The sequence below is a fragment of the Coffea arabica genome, chromosome 4e (assembly GCF_036785885.1).
Source record: "Coffea arabica cultivar ET-39 chromosome 4e, Coffea Arabica ET-39 HiFi, whole genome shotgun sequence".
NCBI lineage: Eukaryota > Viridiplantae > Streptophyta > Magnoliopsida > Gentianales > Rubiaceae > Coffea > Coffea arabica.
In genome coordinates, this window is record NC_092317.1 from 11,562,980 (window position 1) to 11,585,400 (window position 22,421).

General features: G+C 36.9%; 2 protein-coding genes across 3 annotated transcripts; both read right to left on the minus strand.

Moving 5' to 3' along the window:
- Window position 1: 1 nt before the first annotated feature.
- Window positions 2-12,243, minus strand: LOC113740574 (protein MODIFIER OF SNC1 1). The gene is made up of 11 exons (XM_072047632.1): window positions 11,896-12,243; window positions 9,424-9,500; window positions 7,628-7,708; window positions 7,497-7,541; window positions 6,905-7,277; window positions 6,625-6,727; window positions 5,562-5,642; window positions 4,210-5,452; window positions 3,875-4,127; window positions 1,249-3,779; window positions 2-570 (listed from the first exon to the last, which is right to left on the minus strand). Exons 2-10 carry the CDS (start codon window positions 9,453-9,455, stop codon window positions 1,341-1,343), a joined length of 4,650 nt encoding a protein of 1,549 aa, XP_071903733.1. The 5' UTR covers window positions 9,456-9,500; window positions 11,896-12,243; the 3' UTR covers window positions 2-570; window positions 1,249-1,340.
- A 5,417-nt stretch (window positions 12,244-17,660) lies between these two features.
- Window positions 17,661-22,103, minus strand: LOC113741423 (uncharacterized). 2 transcript variants are annotated; one of them, XM_027268950.2, is made up of 6 exons: window positions 21,810-22,103; window positions 21,222-21,374; window positions 20,524-20,670; window positions 19,318-19,470; window positions 18,813-18,935; window positions 17,661-18,045 (listed from the first exon to the last, which is right to left on the minus strand). In XM_027268950.2, exons 1-6 carry the CDS (start codon window positions 21,951-21,953, stop codon window positions 17,995-17,997), a joined length of 771 nt encoding a protein of 256 aa, XP_027124751.1. In that variant the 5' UTR covers window positions 21,954-22,103; the 3' UTR covers window positions 17,661-17,994. The 2 variants fall into 2 exon arrangements, with proteins under 2 accessions (XP_027124751.1, XP_027124750.1); XM_027268949.2 differs by having other exon boundaries at window positions 17,661-18,064; window positions 21,810-22,100.
- Between the last annotated feature and the right edge of the window lie 318 nt (window positions 22,104-22,421).

Sequence of the window (22,421 nt, forward strand, 5' to 3'; positions counted from 1 at the left end):
ATGATCCATCACAAAGGCTAACACATTAGATTAACTGCAATTGCACACAATTTGAACACCAATACACTTGCAAAAATTTTATCAAATCATGGAAAATATCAGTTGCTTGAGAGCTTAGCAAAGTTACAAGTTCTACCCTTGACCAACCTAGTCTCTTCTCTAGACATTCTTCTTCGCTTCACTAATAAGATAGCCAGCGACACCTATTGCTAGGTTCTGTGATGGCCTGGGCTGTACTATCAACCAGTGGTTATCTTCTCTCTTTCAGTGTGTTAGGATAACAGAAGCTCTGCACATTCTGAGGTCCTGCCAAGGCACGGTTCTCTCGGTTCTCTCCCTTCTGGTGGTACGCAAGAGAAACAGAAGAACTGTACTTCAAGCAGCCAGTGACACCTCCAGATTGCTCGTAATACAAAATTCAATATAGAGCTGACATCTCAAACAGTATTTCCTTCGGTCCAGAGACAAGTAGAGCTCCAAAACACGCAATAAGTGAGGATCGTCTCCAGATTTCTAATAATACTATAGAAATAGTCCATCATTGAATCATTCCCCAGGAACTAAACATACCTAGATAGCATGAGCAGCAGTCAGTAACAATAAATCACAAAATACTGCCAACTTGTATTTTACATGTAAAAATTTGGATACAACAGCCAAAATGTAACATTTGCTTCAATTCATTCCAAATATACAAGATTTTCTTTGAAACTGAACTATATACCAAAGGCACTTCGCAGACTTTCTTGGTTTTGTAAGACAATAAACTGACACAACACAGTAACTACCTCAAACGATATGACCAGGAATGGAAATTCAGCATTTCATCAGCCATTTCAAAGCTTCTAGAGTATTACAAGATTAAAATTCTCAAGAAAGTCCAGAGTAAATTCAGTGGTCCAACACTATTCAGAACATCATCTACAAGGATCTCAAACCAAACTGCCAATCATTTTACACTGAGAAGGATCACGGAGTTAGTAGATCTTCACGGAACAATTACACGTCAAAAGATTAAGCGCAAAAGCACATAATGATGCTTTGATTAACAAGAGCTTTGTTGTCTTCAGATCTCACACAAATTACTTTTTCCTACTACATTACCTAACCATTGCTTTTGCTGTATCGAACAACACAGCATGCAGAGCGCATGGAGCATTTAAATGAACTCTCACCATCAATGGACAAAAAACAGCAGTTAACAAAAAAAAATCTTGACAAAAGAACTCGTACATCTAATTGCAGTACCTGAAATCCTGCCTAATCAAACCAAGACCCAACATTTGGCAGACTAGTTTCCAAATGGTGAAAACAGAAAGCTAATCCTAGTTTCCATCTGATCAGCCAGAACCAGCATCTAAACGTATACTGCCGCTTTGCCGCCCATGAAAATTTCCCCTGCCACGCTTTGACTGACCCAGTCCTCTGTCCTTGTATCTTTGGCCCGCATTATGATATTCATCTTCTGGTTTTTCAGGTTTACTATTGTTATATGACCCTACAGGATGGTACTCATAGTGGTGGATGTTATGCCTCTGCCTATCATTATTCCAATCCCCACGAGGTTCACGGCTTGTTCCAGGATAATTATTTTGAGTTCGACCCCTCTTGATATCAGAAGATAAATGCTGCTTATTTTGAGGATCAGCATTAATAGTATATCTTGATTCATCAGCACCATTTGCGCCTCCATTAGGGGGGTGGGAATGTCCTTTAGATGTTGGCATTCTCCTTTCTTTCCTGTGTCCTTGATGCCCTACATTTTCAGAAGTTTGATCCAGCAGAGAATCTATTTCGCTGCTCTCCTTGACATTAGGCGGAACATGGGAACTAGGCAGTGAAGGATAATCCTTTTTGACAACATCTTTTTCCACAGTAACAGCCTGACCTAAGTTAGACCTATTTCCACGCTGGCTGTTATTTGAAGATGAATTAGATTTGGGTTGCCAATGAGACGATGACCGTTCCTCAAAGCCTCGACTCTCTTTTGATAGATTGACCTTATCAGCATGTTTTATGTCAGGACCCAAAAATTGGATATGACTCCCATCAGCTTCCCCACTAATTTGATTCTTCTCATTGTCATGATTAAATCCCATGCTTTTGTCAGCCTTCAATGAGTGCTTCTTTCCTTTGCCTGTTACTCCCTGATCTTTCGCAACAGGTGAAAGAGCAGGAGCTGTTACATTAGAATAAGTGGACACATTCTGGCCATCAGAAGCACTAGAATCCCTGGATACCTTCCCTTCCACTTTGGCAGAATTTAGATCGGGCTTCACAGATTGGTTTTGGCGGACTGATGTCCGAGTACTCTTGCTTGAGTTGGATGTGGAAGTTGGAGATGCATTCTGCGGTGCTTCTGTTGAACCCCGTTGACGCCATGCTCCATGTGCTTTGACTTGTTTATTAAGCCTGGAATCAACTTCCCTACACTCTGCAGTTGATGCAACATTGCAGGTTGCTGAACTACCCGGATGAAGACTTCCAGAGCTTGCTAACCCACTTTCAATTCTCTCAGAAAACTCATCAGATGTTGACATCTCAGTTGAATATGAAACTGGCTGCTGGACACTATTCTGCTGAGCTAGTTCTTTGGCAACTGGCTTGGGTACATATCTCTCCATTTCTGCCCTTTTGCTTTTAATGTTACTCTGTACTTGATTATCACATTTTGCTGAAATACCACATTCCTGTGCATTTTGTTGGCTCATTTCACTTGCAGGCTCTGCTTTACTTTGTGACTTCACAGGTGCCCAAATAACAACATCACTGCCATGAGATTTATCCGTAAACCTGTTAGATTGTTGGTTTCTTGCAAACCTGCGAGAGTGCTGAGGTTTTCTGTGGTTGCTTAGTCTACCATGAGCCTCATCACCTTGTAAAGAAGAATGCTGCTTGGAGGACTCCATTCCATCAACAGTAGTGATCACCTCCTGAACTACACTACTATCCAGATCTGATTGAGAAGCCTTAAAGTCCTCCTTTTCAGTGTAAGCTTCAACAGGGTTACTTTCGTTTGGTGCTGTTGATGGTAAAATAGGTATAGATGCTGCATCATCCAGCTTGTGCTTTTTGCCACTCCTGTTGCCTTTCCTTCTCTGTTGTGCAGAGGACTCGCTAACAATGTTAGGGTTTCTTGGGAAGTTTGATTCACCACTATACAAAGTATCAGCTGGAGAAACCACATTGACTTCATTGGAAGTTATACCAGTCTCATTTTTAGGGCCCTCAGGAACGCTGATTGCCTCTGACTGTTGGCTAATTTTTTTTTCTTGCGTAGCATTCTGCTTTGGCTTAAAGCTGTTTCGTTTATGTCTAGAGGCACCACCTTCATTCATTTGGGCAGAAGTTTTACGATCAATGGCATCAGCAGAATGGGCTTCCTGTTTCAAAGGCAAGGACTGACCATCCAAAACAACTGGCTCAATGGGGACAGCTTTGGGTAAATTGCTGCTTGAAGTTGCAGATTCATCACCACTTGGGACAGTGCTCAGACTAGACTGAGTAACAACACCAGAGACTGAAGAAATAACCTTTGTCACAGCTTGAGATTTAGCATCATCCAGGCTCGATCCAGAGTATGTTTGTTGTTCTTGTAGCTCTGGCTGGCACACACCAACCAGAGCTTTTTCATTCTTCAAAGGCTTGCCTCCCTGTGTACGCCTATTCAGCTCCTCCAGTTTAGCAAAAGCCTTTGCCTTCTGTTCTCTAATTCGCTCTTCCTCTTCCTTCTGTAGCTGTAAGGCCCGTTGCTTCGCCAATTCTCTCATTTTGGCACGCTAACAAAGTTTCACAAGTAACACGTCAAACAACTAGATAACAGACATCAAAACATAACACTTCTAATAAGACCAAATACTACAAAATGAATAACCTGTGCCTGGCTATCAGTTGAGTCAAATATTTCAGTTGCCGTTTCTCCTTCGTTCTTCCCTGTAGGATCCTCAACAGCTGCCACTACAGGTTGGACTTTAGTTTCATGGACATCAATAGATATGATATCAGCAGCTGGGATAATAGCAGGCTCAGCAGCTACAGGTTTCTTTTGCCAGCCACCACCATCCAAACTGCGAAACCTTCCTTTGCCATTATCACTACCTTTACCATGCATATGATCATACGCTCTCCTGCAAAAATTGGAAATGAGATGTTTAGCAATACAGGGGAAGAAAGAGACAGACAGTAAAAAGAGAAGCCTTCTTCACAAACCTAGGAGCAAATGCTGGGTGAGAGCTTCTATCCCCAGCAGAAGGAAGCATTTCCTGGGATCCAGGTCCCATAATACCAGCTTTGATCATGTCATTACCCTTAGGGATAACAGCTTGGGATGAGTTCTGTGGACCATCATAACGTCCATCGGAGGCACGGACTTTCACATTCAAGCCTTCAATTTTCTGCATTAAAGTTGAATCTCTTGCAGTAGCTGTTACAGTTAAACCTCTTTCTGTGCCAGGAGATGGTTGTGACATTCCTGGAGAGGGTGCAGCAGTCACAGATTGGTGTTTCTGATTATTATCAACCACAGCACTGCACACATTCTCAAAAGACTGGACTTTGAAAGTGTCAGGATCATGAGCCCCTTGATCCTTTGCTTTGTGTGAAGATGAGTTTTCACCTTCTGTTCTCATTGCATACGTCTCTTCTTCACTATCAGGCTCAGGCTCAGCACCCCACTCCCTTCGCAATGACACACCAGACAGAACTCCTTTCTTAGGATGTGAGGTATTATCGAATGTTGGCCTGCGTTCCAAATTCTCACCATCCCCCTTCCCATTCCCTTCATCATGTTGCTTTAAAAGAACTTTATATTGCCCAGAGGCATCACCAGAATGAGCTGTTTCTACGTGCTCTGATAACATTTTGCCCGTAGAACCAGTCCTACCAGCTCTGGCATGAGAATGGCCAGAATCAGGAGAATGTCTATTATAAGCAGATGGGCCACCCATGCCCTTAAATGGTAGTTCCCGTTCATTGGAATTGCAATAACCCATTGGTGGCCCATAATAGCCCTCAAAATGCATTGGACCAGGATAAAAACCTGGCCTAAATGGCATTCCTGGACGTACAAAAGCTTCAGGCATCTGAGGCCTGTATAGCTCCCCATTTTTTGGATGGTGTCCCCTGGGACCAGCCCCTGGCAGAGGAACTGGCTGTGAATTTGGTAAAGCTGGAGGCGGAATTTGCGGACAGTAGTAAGGGAATGGCTCAATGGGGAAGCCACCAGGTGCAACAGGGGCTCCATAAGGTGGCCCCGCAGGAGGACCTCTATACCAAACACCAGCTGGTGCATTCATGGGAGGGCCACGCCATGCATCAAACTGTGGTGGGGGAATATTGGAATTGACATATTGTTGAGGCTCCCCATGCCACTTCACTTGGCTAGGCTGCATCCCATCATCTGCACTTCGGGGACCATCTCTGTTCCACGCATTAACTGTTCCGCTCATGATATCTGGATCAGAGAAGAATCACAATAAATTACATTATATATTGCATAAAATTCTATGACCTAGATGGTAGTTCAATAATGACCAGAAAAGCTAAAAAGCACATTCACAGACCCTGGCCAGCTTGAGATTCTTCTATCTTCTCTTTTCTCTGGGTGCCAGAAGCTGAACTAGGACGGCTATGAGAACCCTGATCTGCCATTGATTGTTAACGAAGCAATCAAAACCTCAAGCACTAATCAAGTTGGATAAAACTAACAGTTGCCACAAGAAAAAAAAGTTCCTGAATGGAAGAGGTTTTAGAGAAATGACTAGGACACTTATGCAAGAGAACAAGATAAAAGATCACAAATAAAATCTACACACACACACAATGATCAAGTATAAAATCTGATTTTAACTGCAAAGGGAACAAATAAGCCCTTAGCCCCAAATTGAGTTCACTCTGTTCCTAATCAAAATTTCAGACATTCAAAACAATTGTTTTTCCTTCTTTTGCAACTTTTAAAAAATCCAGTCAAGGAATAGAAATTCGAAGTCAAGCATAAGCATGTGAGAACATTGTTTAGTGGGAAAAAAATGAAATAATAATCCAAAAACAAAAAGCTTCACCATACAAAAACCGTATGTGCAGATGATATCCCATTTCAAAATCTTGAAAGAGGCGAAGGCCCATTCTTGTGCTCAACAGTGAAAATATTTGCACATAAGCTCTGGAATTCCAGTACTAAGCTGAGTTCTTTGAGGTTGAGTAAGATATACAGCCTATTAATACCTTTATTTTTTAATTTACAATGAAGGTGAACAATGAAAAGTTCAACATATGTACGCAATTTTTCTTAGACCCAAGTCATACTAGGTGCTCCCTGCTTCTCTTCCTTAATTCTCTCTTCTTCCACCTATTTCTATGATTTTCCACTCTCCTGCTCCACACCCACCCCCCCCCCAAAAAAAAGTGCTCTATTGACAGGAGATGCAAGAAAAACGCATCATCTATAAGGACAACAAAAACTTCTTGAGTACATTTGCAATTAAAAATCACTAAAAAACCGTGATCTGCACACATGAAATACTGTAAAATAGATACTCCTAAGGGCAATCTCTAAGGGCAATCTGTAATGGACGCATCAGCAAATAGCAACGTATTAAAAATTCCTAATGGCAAACAACCAATTACCTCGTGGCTCAGAATTCTTCGCAGAACCATCTCTACTTGAATTTAGTGTTGGAAAATCCCCAGTACTCAGCGAGAACCTGTCATTCTCGGAGGAAGCAACCCCCTGTCAGATGCACAAGGCGAATCAGCATGATAAAAATCCTCAAAAAGGAAGAGATACAAATAGAAGATCAACACAATAAAGTAGACTCTAAGAACAAATTAAGGGACAAGGGAGGAGGCGCAGAGGTTAACTAATCTAAACCCAGGAAATCAAGCATATCGGACAATAGAGACATACCACTCTTTCTGCAGTACCACTTGGACCCCGCAGACCTGAACTATCAGATACAGGTTCTGCAAACCGTGACAGTTGTGAGCTACTAGGTCTTGTTTCAGCACTCTGTGGCCGCAACGAGGTTGATGTTTGGTTTGATGCCAATACTCCAGAAGCTGATGAAGGCCTAGAACTTGGACCCCATGCATTAGCAGTGCGCTCATATGTTCTATCACTACCAGCAGTTGATGGTCGACTACCACTTCCAGCAGATGATGGACGCCCACTCAGCTGGCTTGGTGAACTGACACTACCATCAGCATTTGAAGACTGTGTTGTGGAACCCCATGGATTGGAAGCAGATGATGAAGGGCGGCTTCCCCAACCAAGACTACCCCTATGAGGCCCGAAAACCCAATGAACTCAATTAAAACTTACAGCCCAAATAATAAACATACAAAGAATGGGTATCAATCAACCGTAAGAGCAGCACATCAAGCAAGCTGACAGGTGGACGTGTTTATTTTAGAGAGAGAAGAAGAAGAAGAAGAAAGAAGGAAGGAAGGAAGGAAGGAAGGAAGGAAGGAAGGAAGGAAGGAAGGAAGTTTTTACTCACTTGGGAACAATTTCCACATTGGGATCCAGGCCATGATTTTCTAACCTTGAAACATCATTCAAAAAAAGATTCAGAAAGTAACCCTAGTAAACACCAAAGAAGAAAAGATTAACTCAAGCGAAAAACAATACCTTTGGCTGGGTAAATTCAAAGGCTTTGGAACAGAAACTTTCCCTAACACAGTCATTCCAGTTCGTCTTGCAGAAGCCCATCTGCAACAATATCATTATATCCAATTGTAGATCCCCATCAAGAAGATACAAAATATGTCAAACATCATAACCAATAGCACCAATCAGCTCCCAGAGATGCACATGCATCTAAAAGGGCAAGATGCCAACTACAACGCAAATATATAAACAAAACTCTAATGACACAAATAGAACTGAAACTCCCAGTCTGATGAAAGCCAATACCCTAAACAGCACCAGAGTCTACCCCCCAAGTGTAAAAAATAGACAAGTGAAAGATAACAGAAGGAAGGTGACAAGAAAACAACAATCTTCCGATGCCGCCTTGATCTAGTGGAACGAGTTAGAGGTCTGGGTTCGAGCCTCATTAAATGTGAGCATTGCCCAACTTTATGTTAGTTATCATACCACTATTTGTGGGTTGGTTGGTTGTGGTGTTAATCACTTGATTGGTTATAACCAATTTGCATTGATCCCATTTTTGTGGGTTACTTGTACTCTGAGAAAGGAAAAAACTACAATCTCTCTCCATGAGACTTGTGGACACTTAAACTCCCCTCATCAACTTAGTACTGCAATGAAATCTGCCATGCACCCAGGGGAAAGAGGAATTGGAAACACAAAACACAAACTAATTTTATCCATTAAGAATGAAACTACATAAATGAACTACATACACAACAAATGGGTGTGTGCCCGAACTACATACACAAAATCACCATCAAACTACGTATTCGAAAGGAAGCAACGCAGCATCTCTTGTGCCTCAAACATAGTTGCATCAATAATCCATTTCTTTGATTTTCAAAGTACATCGTTTTCTTATAAAATGAAGCAAAATCACACCCAATACACCATCTGTTATGCCAACCTAAGGAGGACCATATCCATACATTTGTTATGCTGGTAATCCATTTCTTTTAGTTTGAAAGACGTGTATACCATTTTGGACCCATTGTCACCGAAGTGGACAAAAACAGAAGTGCAATTGCAGAAAAATGAAACGCACCAGCAACTTTATTGAGTTATTCAAACACAATGTGTTTCTATTCCCTTTAAGAGCACTTTTGCAACTATTTGGCAATATTAACCAAAATCACATGGCTCTTTTATAGCCATAACCAGATATAAAAGATGCAGACCTCAGCATTTGTACCCACAATTACCTAAAGTATTCCTTTACCACGCCCAATGCATTCCTAGCAAGTTCATGATGGAAATCAAAGGGACACATTGGTAATTCTAACAAAAGCTGCCTCATGTAGACATAGGATTACACATCTTCATAAACAGTAAAAATTCCCAACAAATGACAGTAAATGTGAGATGGACCTTATGAGGTAATGCAAAAATAGAAAATAATGCGAGTAAGACTACAGTATTTAAATGGAAAAAAGGTGTCTCACCTCACATACATATAGCAAGAACAAGCTACCCAATTAACTTAGCTCTAGCTTAGAAGATAAAATAAGGTATGAAGCACATGTTGAAGGTCTTTGATGAGCTTGCACAGAGAAACAGTTTTCAAAAAAATTGACCATATCTCTACCTTCTTCAGCAGCTTATTGTTATATAGAACCCACAGCTATATCCCCTACTTGCAGATATGAATAATGTGTCTTACGAGCCTTTGCCTTCTTGAGACAGCACAACTTAGACTATATGTAGTAATCGGATCCAACCATACAAACGTATTAGCATTGAATCTTACAGCGAAAAATAAAAAGAATCTCTACCTTCGTTCTCCTGCTAATATATTTGACGTCATCTTCGAAATAACATCCCCAGATCATTCAGATGACCTTGTCGTGGTCTGGGTGAAAATGCAAAGAGAAATCATCAGAGGTTACACACAAAAGTTTAACAATTACAGACAGACCAAAAGCAAAACCAATTAAAATTATCGTGCATGAAAGTTCTATTCTGCCTTTATTGTACAGTTCCAGGATTACAAAAGTACATGCACTCTGGAACCAAAACAACACAACATAGAAAGCTTAGAGTCTGTTTGAGAGTGGTCCATTTTTCATGAAGCTTGTTCCAAGCAAAAAGCACAAAATTTCAGGTAACCAATAAGTAATTTGTGCCAAAATGATTTGCCCAATATACGCCCATGCACCCCTGCCAAACATTTCAAAGAACCTTTTCCTTCTCCATACTGTTCCAAACCATCTCCTTTACAAATATAAAAGGAGAAAAAAGACAGGGCAATGCAATCCTTTAATACTTGCAAGCAAGAAAGTCATGAAAATCGTGTTCATGACAACCTTTGAAAGCAGTTTTAGTGGGAACCCTCAATCAAATCCTTTCTATTCATTATAAACCCTCCTTGATTCACAAAGGCCACCAGAGTTACTTTACTAGAAATAGAAACCTTTAAATGTCAGTAAAGACAATTTTCAACGAGAAACAAAATCAGAAAACCTATAAAAACAAAAACAACATTTCAACCTCTGTACATGTTAATACATGTACTTAGACAAAAAAAATTTAAAAAAATTATGCCCAAGTAACCCCAACAAGTACAGTGGAATCAATCCCTCGAACATGACTCCCATTCCTCTCTATCAATAAAGCAAAAGTAAAAAGAAATACTAACAGCTTTCAAGTCACTGCACTATCAATTCACACATGCCCAACCAGCACCAAAAAAGGTAAAAATGCCAAACGCCCCTTTTTTTTAAGCAATAAAGCGCTGCAACCCCAAAGACCTGAAGGCATACACAGCAAGAATAGTCTTTTCCTTAAAAATGCTTCATAACTAGCAAACACCAACTGATCCTCGAGAGCTTAGAATAAATATGATCCTCAAAATGTCAGTCAATTTAACTACTTGTCCATGACACTCTCAAGCCTAAATCTGATACACAAAGCAAGTCCTACCCATACTAAATATGTGAAAATAAACCCAGAGAATCCATAATTACATTCATCTGTCTACCTCCAACCAAAATCACAATATGCACAAAAAGAACGCTTTCTAATATAATAAGACATTGCGTATTCAGCATATCCTTAAAAAAAAAATTTCTCAATTCCTACATGAAAATAGGATACATCAATACAATCCTAAACCAATGCTTGGATGACTGTAATCGGGATCTCAACAAGTTTAACTACTTAACAACCTGCATAGAATCCTCTCCAAACCTTAAAAATCAGAAGCTTGTCCATCTTAACCATATTAAAACAACCCAACAGAAGAAAACAAAAACATACATATTCCACCTATCAAACAAAGCCTCAAACTTTTCAAGGACACAGCATCATAAACGGTAATTGTCATCAACAAAAACATGCATATTCCACCTATCAAACAAAATACGGTCAAACTTAGCAAGGATACAGCATCATAGACAGGGTTTATCCTTTCGTCCAGTAAAAAGAATAGAAATATCTCAATTGCTTCACATGATCCCTAACATCAAATTTCTGAACTACAAAAGGACTACATAGAATTAATATAAAATGACTGTTTTGCATAACCACATACCCACTTACAACAACTATAACACTCAAAATACAAAAAACAGTTTTAACTTCTTAAGCGCCTCTCAACAGCCCCTCCCAAAACCCCTAAAGAGTAGCCATCCAAAAGAACTCCACCCCTACGAAATATATCAAAATCCTACCCGCAAAAAATACCAAGATATAGTATACAAAGCTACCCATAACTCCAACCAAAAGCAGAAAATGCACTATAAAAGCCGTATGCTTGCAGCAACACAACATTATCCACCGCTTAATTCTTGAATACCGTTAGTATAAAGGAGAATATCTCAATCAGTACCCAAACCACCAAAAAAAAAAAAAAAAACTTTGTTCGTAAACTGCATAATCGTAAAACTACTCAGCAGTAACTATACAATTTCAAAAAGGCAGCAAATTCAACTATTTAGCCTAGCTAACAAAGACTTCTCTTGAAACCCTAAAATCAAAGACCCCCATACCACAATCCACCTCCGAAAAGAAAAACTAAAAATACATTCAAACATCCTCCAAGCCAAAAACACAACATACCGAGGAAAAAAGCCTGCATCTTTTGCAGCAATACATCCTCATAAACAAGTTTTCTCCTTTTTCACCTTTTCCTTCTTCTTTCATTTAACCAAAATGAAAAAAAAAACTTCGAAACTCACAAAATACCTTTCAAAAAATGCTACAAACAAACTCAATCCCAAACACGGAGCCAAAAAGCAGAAGCTTACCGGAGTGAAATCCGTTGGGATCTTCGAGAAACTCCGATCTAGGTAAACTTTTTTTCTTCGAGACAAATAGTATAGGTAAAATAAAGGTATAAAATTGTATCTTCTAAATCAATAAATTATAAATTATAGAGAGAGAGGGGGGGGGGCAGGAGACCGGTGACGATTAAAAGGTTTTCGCTCCTGAGTGCGTGAGTGTGTGCGCGCGTGTGCGCGTGTATGTGATTACGGTGATGAGAAGGGATCGGAGGAGGAGGAGTAGGAGATGGGGGGACAGGGGAACACGGGGAAGAAGGGAACGAGTGCTTTCGGACCTTCGAGTTTCGAGTCGGGAGTGTGGAACCCAGAAGTGGGGTGGGCCGTGGGGGGGCCTAGAGCTTTAACTCTTGGGATAATTTCAGAAACCTCCCTTGAGGTTTTTGATAATTTCACTTAGTTCCTTTGAGGTTTTAAAAATTACACATACCTTCCTCAAATTTATCATTTTGGTAACAAAAACTATTCAATGGCCAAAATTTTGAATGAATAACCCAAATTGCCCTCATAAAATTGTGAAATTTATTTTATCTTCTTATGAAATTTTAAAAAAAAAATGGAATATACACAAAATTTCAAACCCACTTTTAACACTCATCTTTACTATTTTAAAACTTTTATATTCTTACATCTTGAATTAGTACCATTATCATCGTGACCACCGCCACCATCAGTACTATTAAACTTAAAAAATCTCACTAACTATATTAATATAACATCCAATCTCTCAAATATTGGAGCACATGTTAGGCTTAGGTTTTATCTCACCAAAATCCAAATCTAACAAAATAATGGTTGTTTGGAAAAAATCCAAATCCAACAGTACCAATACATGCCTCACTATATTTAAATCTTCAACTTACATTTTCTTCTATTCATCTTTAGATCTTTCAAACCAAGCTAAAATTATTTTGTAATATATTAGAATTATGTTTAGGACATAATTAGTTATTCTATAAGTGAACCTTGTTTTTGTTTTCCTTAAATATTTAATTGTACGGTGCATTCCTATGCACAAGATTAGGAGCATATTATTTAATTGCATGAAATACATTAATATATTAAAGTTATTATGGTCATTTTATAAAATTAAGGGAGGTAAGTGTAATATTGAAAATCTCAAAGATAACAGATGAAATTGTCAGAAACCTCATCAAGGTTTATGAAATTATCCCTTAACTCTTTTGTTTAACTACCATTGAGTTAATAATGAAAAAGCTAAAAAGTACTCTAACTTCTTTACCTTTTTCTTTTTTCTTTACTCATTTATTTGTTTTTTCTTTTACAATTTTGTAAAAAAAAAATCTAAAAACGTAAAAGAAACTAATTCTTCTCTTATATTAATTTAAGAAAAAATCGTTCAAAACGTTTCTTATATTTTGTAAAATAATTTTTTTATCCTTCACTTTTAAAAATATTATTTTACGTCCTTTATAAATTTACATTGGTTAAATTTAATTCCTATTTAGGTTTTCGACTAATTTTTTGTCGGAATCTACCATGTACCTTGCACATGATCATTTTTAAGGGGTAAAATTGTCAAATTATATTTCATATAATTTGATCCACAGTCTCTTATATTTTACAAAATGAATTTTTTCATTCTTCACATTTTATAAGATGAATTTTTTTATCTCTCACATTTCACAAAAAGAAATTTTTTGTCCCTCATTGATCATGTGTGCGGAATTTTTTTTTTTGTTCTTGAAAATCTATGTATATGTCTATTTGATTTTACCTCAACAATACAAATAGCATATAATATATTTTTATTTGATTTTACCTCAACAAGCTAGTTGTAGTTGTAGGTAAAATCAAATAGAGATATATTACATGCTATTTATACTGTTCAGGTGAAATCAAATAGATATATATATGGGTTTAAAAAAAATTATTCGAACAAATAATCAATGAGGGATGAAAAAATTGGTTTTGACATGTGTACAAATAATTTTTTTTCTTATTTATGAAAATTCATATATATGTTTATTTGATTTCATATAAACAGTACAAAAAACATGTAATATATCTCTATTTGATTTCACCTGAACAAACTGATTGGGTAGTATGGGGGAGGGGGTGTAAATGAAAGATCTCAAATTTGAACCCTCCCGCTTACACTTAAAAATAATAGAGATATATTACATGTTATTTGTACTATTCAAGTGAAATCAAATGAATATATATATATATATATATATATATATATATATATATATATATATTAAAAAAAGACTATTTGTATACATGATCAATGAGAAATGAAAAAATTCATTTTATAAAATATAATGGATAGAAAAATTGAATTTGTGAAATGAGAGGGACTATGAATCGGATTACGTGAAATTTAATTTGATAATTTTATCCCTAAAAAATGATCACATACAAGGCACGTGATGTAATCCAACTAAAAACTAGTCGAAAACCTAGGTAGGGATCAAATTTGACCAATATAAATTTGTAAACGGACTTAAAATTAGATTTTTAAAAGTGAAGTACGAAAAAAAATTATTTTGCAAAATGTGAAAGACGTTTTGAACGATTTTTCCTTAATTTAACTGACTATTTTGTCTTTTCTAATATATATGTATATATGTGTGCACACTGCATTGTATTACTATTAGGATTACGTTTTATTTCAACTGTACAATTGGAATTTTTGTCTTATTGGCAAAACTTGGAGTCTTTGTGGCTTTTGTCCACTTTTTTCTACTTCTAGAGTTTGTTTGGACAAGCCAAATTTGGTTTGCAAAATTTGTTTTCACAAATCCCAATCACCTTTTTATCTTCCCAATCACCTTTTTATCTCACATACATCACATCACAAAAAGTGCTACAGTAAATATCTCAAATAAATCATCCAAATAAACTCTTATCCAAACAAACTCATTATATGCTTGTTAAAGTGGTAATTGTTTCAAAATTGTGTTGTTCACTATTGTAAACTTTTCATTGGAAGTGGTACGTCTTTAATACTTTTATTACAAAATTTTAGAAATTGTTTTTGACGAATTATAATTTATTAATGACGTCGTATGATTTGAGATGATTGTGATTGACAATCGTCTTGCACCTCTCGCATTCTCAATTCATCAAATTCTACTGGTGTAATGCTAATAATTAAAATGACATTTAACCCTTCAGAGTTTTGGGCAAACTATGAAATGAACCCTAAAGTTTAAACAAGTTATATTCAAATCGCTTGAATGGTTAAAACTTCAGTTTGACAAATAGTTTCCAGGTGGTAAGGGACATTAGACATTCTGCGGATGCCGAGGGAAAATGGGTCCAAGAGCCCGAAACTACCTGTTTGCTATCTAGCCCTGCTACAGATGATATGTATTATGGAAAAAACAATAATATTATTGATATATATATATATATATATTTAAGTTGATTAGAAATTTCGGATCCTGCGCCTACCAATTGGAGATGAAAAGAGTGCAAATAAGGTTACGCTGTTTGAGCTCAACTACTCGAATTCGACTCAAGTTAAAAAACTTAAATTCAAGTTTGATTTTATTTTGTCTTATTCAAATTCAAATTCAAACTCGTGCAACGCGCACCCGATCGATCAACGAGCTTTCAAAATTCATATATTAGGTTTGAACTCGAATTTGCCAAATAGTTTGGACTGCTCGAACTCGAATAATGAAGCTCAAATTTTGACCAAATAATCTCACGATCTATTTGATTGAATTCTACTTGTTTGCACCATTAAGTACGAGGAAGGGTGGAAGGGTTAAAAAAAGTTTATTAAAAATTTTACCAATTTAAAGCAAGTAATGCTAATTATAGAGGGGAGGTGGATGAGTTGGATGATACTGAGATGGATGAGTTAGCGATCCGGATTCAAAACCTCCAATTTACACGAAAAGAAAAAAAAAACTAATTATAGAAAAAGCTAGGCAACTAAAACTAGATATATAGCAAAACAAAAACACACACACACACACACAAATAGATACTCCATGAGCCCAACTAGTTTCAAAAGATAATAACAATTAAGCACAATAAAAGAGATGTAAAGGACTCACATCAAAGGTAATTAAGTATTACGCCTCAGTACAAAATTGTACAAATTGTTTGCGATGAATTACAACTTGTTATTATAAAATAGGGCAAATTACATTTTAGCCCCCTGTGGTTTTCGAAAAAACCACATAACCCCCCCATCGTTCAAAAAGCTATACATAAACCCCCTGTGGTTTGGGTTGAACTGGCAAATAGACGGAAAGCACCCACCGTAACGATTCGTGGGCAAAACGCGCCTGTTCTTCTGGTAGCAGTAGGAAACATACCCATATTACCCCTGACCAATTTGACGTACCCAATAAAGCCTAGATGGGTGCTCCTCATCTCTTTCCATCTTCCGAAATACATTGTTGCTGACTTTGCACTGAAAGTTGGTGAAGGAACCCAAGATAGAGAACGAAAGAAAAATAAGAAGAAATGCCGTGAAGATAGAAGCTGAACAAACCTGCAATTTTCGTTCAACTGGTGAGGCAGTGATGATAAGGTTTTAGAAATGACTATTTTATAAATGACTGTTAAGGTTTTATAAATGACTGTTTTAGTTCTTGGATTGCACCTTACCTCCAAAATTTGGGAATTTACCCAAAATTTCCATTTTCTAATATTCCTACAAATATGCAAAATTATGCATATCCCTCAAATCTACCCAATATTAATGTTTTGTTAAACTCTAAATAACAAAAATATGAAATATATTATTTAAATATATTTTAGTTACACACAAGTTGGACGGGTAACTAGTGTGTCAGAGAGTTGCCATAATCTCCTTAAACCCGCATGCGGGTTTAAAGAGTATTCGGATATTCTCATATGCACCTATGCAAATCGAACCAACCGGATATCTTATCCGTATCCCATTTTTTAAAATAAAAATCTTATAAATTTGAAAAATAAAATCAAATTTAGATGTATTAGGGTTTTAAAAATATTATATAAGTGATAAAAATTTTATAAATTGTAAAAATAAAATCAAATTTAAATAATTAAATGTTATATTTGCATAAGAAATAATACAATAATCATAATAATGATAATACAATAATATTGGTGTAATAAAACTGCCATTAATTTAAATATTTACTTATAATGCCCAAAGAGCCTAATTACCAATTTTTTCTTCTCGCGCTCAAATATAACATTAACCCGCATGCGAGCTAACCTTGAAATAGAAAAAACACAGAATCCCGCTTGCGGGTTTCAACGTTATTATGCAGGTGGGATTTTCTTTACTCCCGAATGCAATTTTCTTTACCCTAATCTTAATGCATAAATTCAATTCTAGTCGATAAAATATTCTATGCTTAAATATGATAATACAGATTGTCCCAAAGCAGCAAAATTTTAAATTAATCAACGCTTAAGCAAAATAATCACTGATTTATTAACTTTCCAATGCCTGATAGTTTCTGTTCAAAAACCATGCAAGTGCATCTTATATGCTAAAATGATGTCAAAAAACTTACCAGATGCAACAACAGCTTTCGTGATGCTCTTTCACAGCTACTTTTTGGTCTTCAATGGTAGATCTTTGTGGGTTAAATTTCTCTCCTTCATTCGGTGGTCATGTTTTTCTCTCCTTTTCTCACGACAAAGACAGAACAAGAAAGAATCTGACTCATCTGCTTCCTTTTTGTATTTATATTAGGGTAATTTGGACATTTTGCCCACGAATCGTTACGGTGGGTGCTTTCCGTCTATTTGCCAGTTCAACCCAAACCACAGGGGGTTTATGTATAGCTTTTTGAACGATGGGGGGGTTATGTGGTTTTTGCGAAAACCACAAGGGGCTAAAATGTAATTTGCCCTATAAAATAACACGGTTCACGAACCGTAGTACCGTCCTTGCAACATTCTGTAACTTAAATACATGCTATTACTGAAAATGATTGACTCAGATCATTCTTCTATGGCACGTAATGAATGCTGCCACTATTACTCTGTCACATAGACCTCTAAGACGAAGAGCTTTCAACCATCTTCACCATATTTAGAAGATCTCAGCCCCTGGTCTGCAAAATGCTCATCGTTTCCTTAAGTTGGCTGGAACTGTTTCATCGGTAAAGTACTCATCTCTGGCCACCTCTGCTGAGCAAAATCTCACCTTCAAAACATAATTGATTACTTGGAACTCAGAGTATGTTAAAATGGAAGGATCATTGAGTTTCTTTTTTTTTGACTTTTTATAACAAGAGATTACTTGAAATTAAAGAGTGGTTTATGAAAAGACCATTGGTTCACTGATTGTTCTATTCTACACATTCATGACACATCACTGGCAAAAATAGTGCAGCAATATGAATGAGAAAACTGCTACTCAGATAAGGTGAAAATTGAATTGCACCGCACGTAAGGAGCTAGCAGATGGATGCATCTGAAATGCACTATTGCAGTATGTTAGGCTTTCAGCCTGACTTAAGTTGCATTACGTGTAAACAGGTATCGAGTGGAAGCATCTGAAAGGCAATAATGCTGCAGGACCGCAGGCCTGTATACTCACTTTAAGGTTGGTTAGCCACAATTTTCGTCTGGAAGTCATCGATGGTTAGTCATCATATATACAGTAGATTTCAAGTGTAGATGGATCCTAAACGTGCTGAAAGAGGTGGCTCGGTATGTTATAATCTTAATCTACAACTGTAGTTAGCTATTAACATAGTAATAAAATTCAGGAGCATGTTCAGAAAAAAGTGAGTTTTTTAGTGAAACAAGTCAAACAACATGCATACTGATTCAGATCTACAGTTTCAATTATGGAAGCAGCATATTCATGGTGCTAAAAGATTATTTATACCAAAAGCAAAATAATTTTGCAAACTCAAAAATTTTTTAAGTAGCCAAAAATTGCTTACCAAAGAAGCATATGATTTCAACATGGGCTTGGCCAGCTGCCAAATCGGCTGAAATATGAAAGGAGCATCAACGAAGAGGACTTCGCTTAGCCTCCTTGGATAGTAGTAGTAGAATACATCAAACTGCCCAAACCAGCAAATTCATTAGCAAATAAAACTGGTTCAAATGACAAAAGGTGTTGACTACAAATCAAAGGAGAAATGAAATTTAACAGAGCTGTTGTGAACATAGAAAAGCATTGGATGAATAAACTAATTTTGGATCATGAAAGCACCGACATAACACAAATAGTTAAATAACATAAACAAATGAGGGGAAAGAAAATATCAAGCAAAAAGAGAGAAAATATGGAACAAGAAATTGTCAAAATAATGGGCTAACTTCATGAACCTCAAATTATGATCCTGAAAAATACAGAGCTTTGTCTATTGTTCAACCTCATTGTAACTCATGCAATATACAGAGCAACAGAAGTTCGGTTGAAATGATAGTCTTTGAAATTACCAAAAATGTAAGAAACCTGAGATCTGCATTTTCTGTACCAAAACCTCGAAGATCAATTATTACAAGTATCTGTTCCTTCCCAGCTGGAAGCTTACTAAGTGCCTTCTCAACTAGGAAAACACATAATTTTTCATCTTCACGGAAATCGTGCTTCTGCACCGAAACATTACAGACCTCAATTAGAAAAGGCAAGAAAATAGCAACAGATACACAAGAAAAAAAAATTTTATTTGGCAATCAAATAGCAGAAAGTGGAAAATTATCTGTAAATCTACCATAACTTAAGAATACAAGCCAAGATTTGCATGAAAGCAGCAGTGTAACCCAATTAGGAAAAAAAAAAGATTTTGGAGAATCAAGTGATCCATTTTTAAGCAGAAAATAGTCCGTAAATTTTGCCAAAAGTTAAGAACACAGCAAACCCTAACATTAAAGCAACAGAGCAATCCAATGAGGAAATACAGAGTTTGGTGACTTGACGGATCCATCTTTAAGCTTTAGTGAATCTGGATGTGGTTTTATGTATGTAACGTCAACTTAACATACCATGTCCACCTCTCCCACCACTATTACAAAACTTAATTGAACAATGAGACTCCTCCCACTTGAAATTCAAAAATTACAAACCTAATACCATCTAACTGACCAACATGAGTCAATTTTAATAGTTGATTGTATGTCCACTGAATGACGTTGTATAAGAAGACCTTTTGTGATATTAACTATTGAAGTGGATCAATGTTGGTCAATTAAGCAAAAGCTATCCAGCAGCAGAGAAGACTGCTTCATCCAAGTGATATATTTCATTAGTACCATTCTGTGACTAGCTGATAATAAGTAGAGCACCTTATGCTTTTCTGCTTTTGATCAGGATCAACATAACTACAAGCACCGTCAGTGTCATATTTTCTGCACACTAGTGGGTCTGGCATAATCTCATGTTATTTCATACATGATTATTTGATAATCTAAACAGCACATGCAAAGAATTTTCGACTGAAGCAGTATCATCAAAACAATATCATGTACAACTAATTCTCTTGCTCTCTCTTTCTTATTTGCTTTCATAAAAACTGTTGTTTTACTCACAAGCAAAGACCGAGAGCAAATAATTGCAGGATATGATTTGCTTTTTCCATGAATAGCAGTTTGGCAGCATCAACTGTTTAATCATAAAAAATCAGATAAATGAAGCATTAGACTTACCCCAGGGAAATGCTTGGATGCTTCTACTATTTGCACCGGTCTGCTGTTGACATCAAGATAGTCATGCACATAGGCTTTCCCACTTTCAGCTGCTGATCTTACTGATTCTTCTGAAAGTTCTGATACGCCAAATTCATGATACCATCTCTGGTAAGGTAGAAGGAATATTTGAAGGACAGAATTCAACAACCATATGATAGACATTCCATTTTAAAGAATAAAGCAAGAATCATCCCAAGATACTAAACATGGCCTCTCAACAATGAAGCATCTCATGCAACACGTATCAGTAAAGCTATTCTCCATCTAGCATTCTATTTTTCAACAATTCAATTGCAGGGGTGTAAAATAGTTGAGCTCAAGAGGGAATGTCTATCATATGTTTTTCATTCATCTTACTCAAGTCAAGTAGGCTTGGGTTAACTCAAACTCAAGGCTCAATGTTCTGTCCAGTATACTTGAGTTGAGCTTTGAGTAAGCAAAAAAGTATTGACCTCAAGCTTGAGCTCGAGACTTCGGTCTCTGGTATTTTAGCTCAAGTTGAGCTCAGCAATCTTCGACTCAGTTGCAACCCTATTTAGAGCTTTCAAAGTACTTCTAACCTTCATTGTGTAATGAAAATTCACAGAGCAGAGTAAAAAACATGAGAACCACACCTAGTATAAAAATTATAAGCAGCATAGGGAATAGAGAATTACTATGGCTTTTGTCAATTTGGACACCGCCTCTTCAACAGAAAACCTTCTGTCCTTCAAAAACCAAAGAATCAGCTCTTCATCATCTTTTCCATTTTTTCCAGCTGGAAGACTGCTACATTCTTTTTCAAGCTTCTCTTTAACTTCCACCACTAACTACAGCATTTCAAGTTGACCAGAAGCATGAGATTCATTGAAACATTCTTGTTGGAATTACACATTACAGAACGAAGTCAAGTTACTTAACCTTTAGAAACCAAGAAGATTCAAATTTTTGATTATCAAGTCGAACTTGCTCAAGAGTAATTAAACTGAAAATTAAAAGTTAACCTAACAAACAGATCCAAATAGCAGAAAAAGAAATTTTAACCCAATTCGCAAGTTTAGAAGGAAAATTAAAATTAAAAAAAAACGGCCAGTCCCCAGAAGTACCCAAAAAAACGCCATCCAAAAAATAATAAAAAACATTGACTGGCCTTCAGTAATTCATAGCAGATAAAGAAAAGGACCCATCACCCGAAAAGTTCCAAAAAAGAAAAAAATGGAAAAAATATGCATATAATTTTATATCCACAAGGGAAGTGAGTAGACCTTTTGGGCATCTTTTGGGGCCAGAGCACAGTGCCGAACGCCGAGAAGCTTACGAATTCCAATGGGTTTACTTGAAAAGAATGAGGAATTGAAATTCTTGAAATGTTTACCCAGTGGAGGCCGGAGACCCAGTTGGAATGCCATTTGATGTATGATTGGGTGATGCTAAATTTAAGCGGGGACTACCTTCATTCCATAAACTGCAGTGTATGTGAAGGAGCTGTTTTTCAGAAAGTTTCGTGTACGTTTGGTGTTCGTTTTGGCCTGGTCTGTGTCACACTGTTGACCGAACTGAACTCAACCAAGTCCAAGTGAGCGTAAAACTTGTGGATTTGACTATTAATTTTTAGGGTTAGTTACATTTACCTCCCTTGAGATTTAGCCAAATTACCTAATAGTCCTTGTAGTTTGGATAAATAACATATACCTCCCTTGGCAATAACTATCTGTTAGCATCCTACCATTAGCGATGGTCAAATGGCTAAATTATCCTCCATACAAATGCTTTAATAAAAAAATAAAAAAAATACAATTCTTGCGCAGCGGAGAAATTTAATAAAAATCAGAAATCAGAAAAATCATTAGATAAAGGTAAATAAAGAAAAAAAACAG

Excerpts from the sequence above, each read along its gene's own strand:
- LOC113741423 (XM_027268949.2), bottom strand. The coding sequence starts at position 21,953 with ATGGCATTCCAACTGGGTCTCCGGCCTCCACTGGGTAAACATTTCAAG. Across the intron at positions 20,671-21,221 it reads CCAAATTGACAAAAGCCATA|AGATGGTATCATGAATTTGG; the intron begins GTAATTCTCTAT and ends CTACCTTACCAG. Across the intron at positions 19,471-20,523 it reads CATCCAAGCATTTCCCTGGG|AAGCACGATTTCCGTGAAGA; the intron begins GTAAGTCTAATG and ends GTTTCGGTGCAG.
- LOC113740574 (XM_072047632.1), bottom strand. The coding sequence starts at position 9,455 with ATGACGTCAAATATATTAGCAGGAGAACGAAG. Across the intron at positions 6,728-6,904 it reads GTGGTACTGCAGAAAGAGTG|GGGGTTGCTTCCTCCGAGAA; the intron begins GTATGTCTCTAT and ends TGCATCTGACAG. Across the intron at positions 5,453-5,561 it reads AGAATCTCAAGCTGGCCAGG|ATATCATGAGCGGAACAGTT; the intron begins GTCTGTGAATGT and ends TCTCTGATCCAG.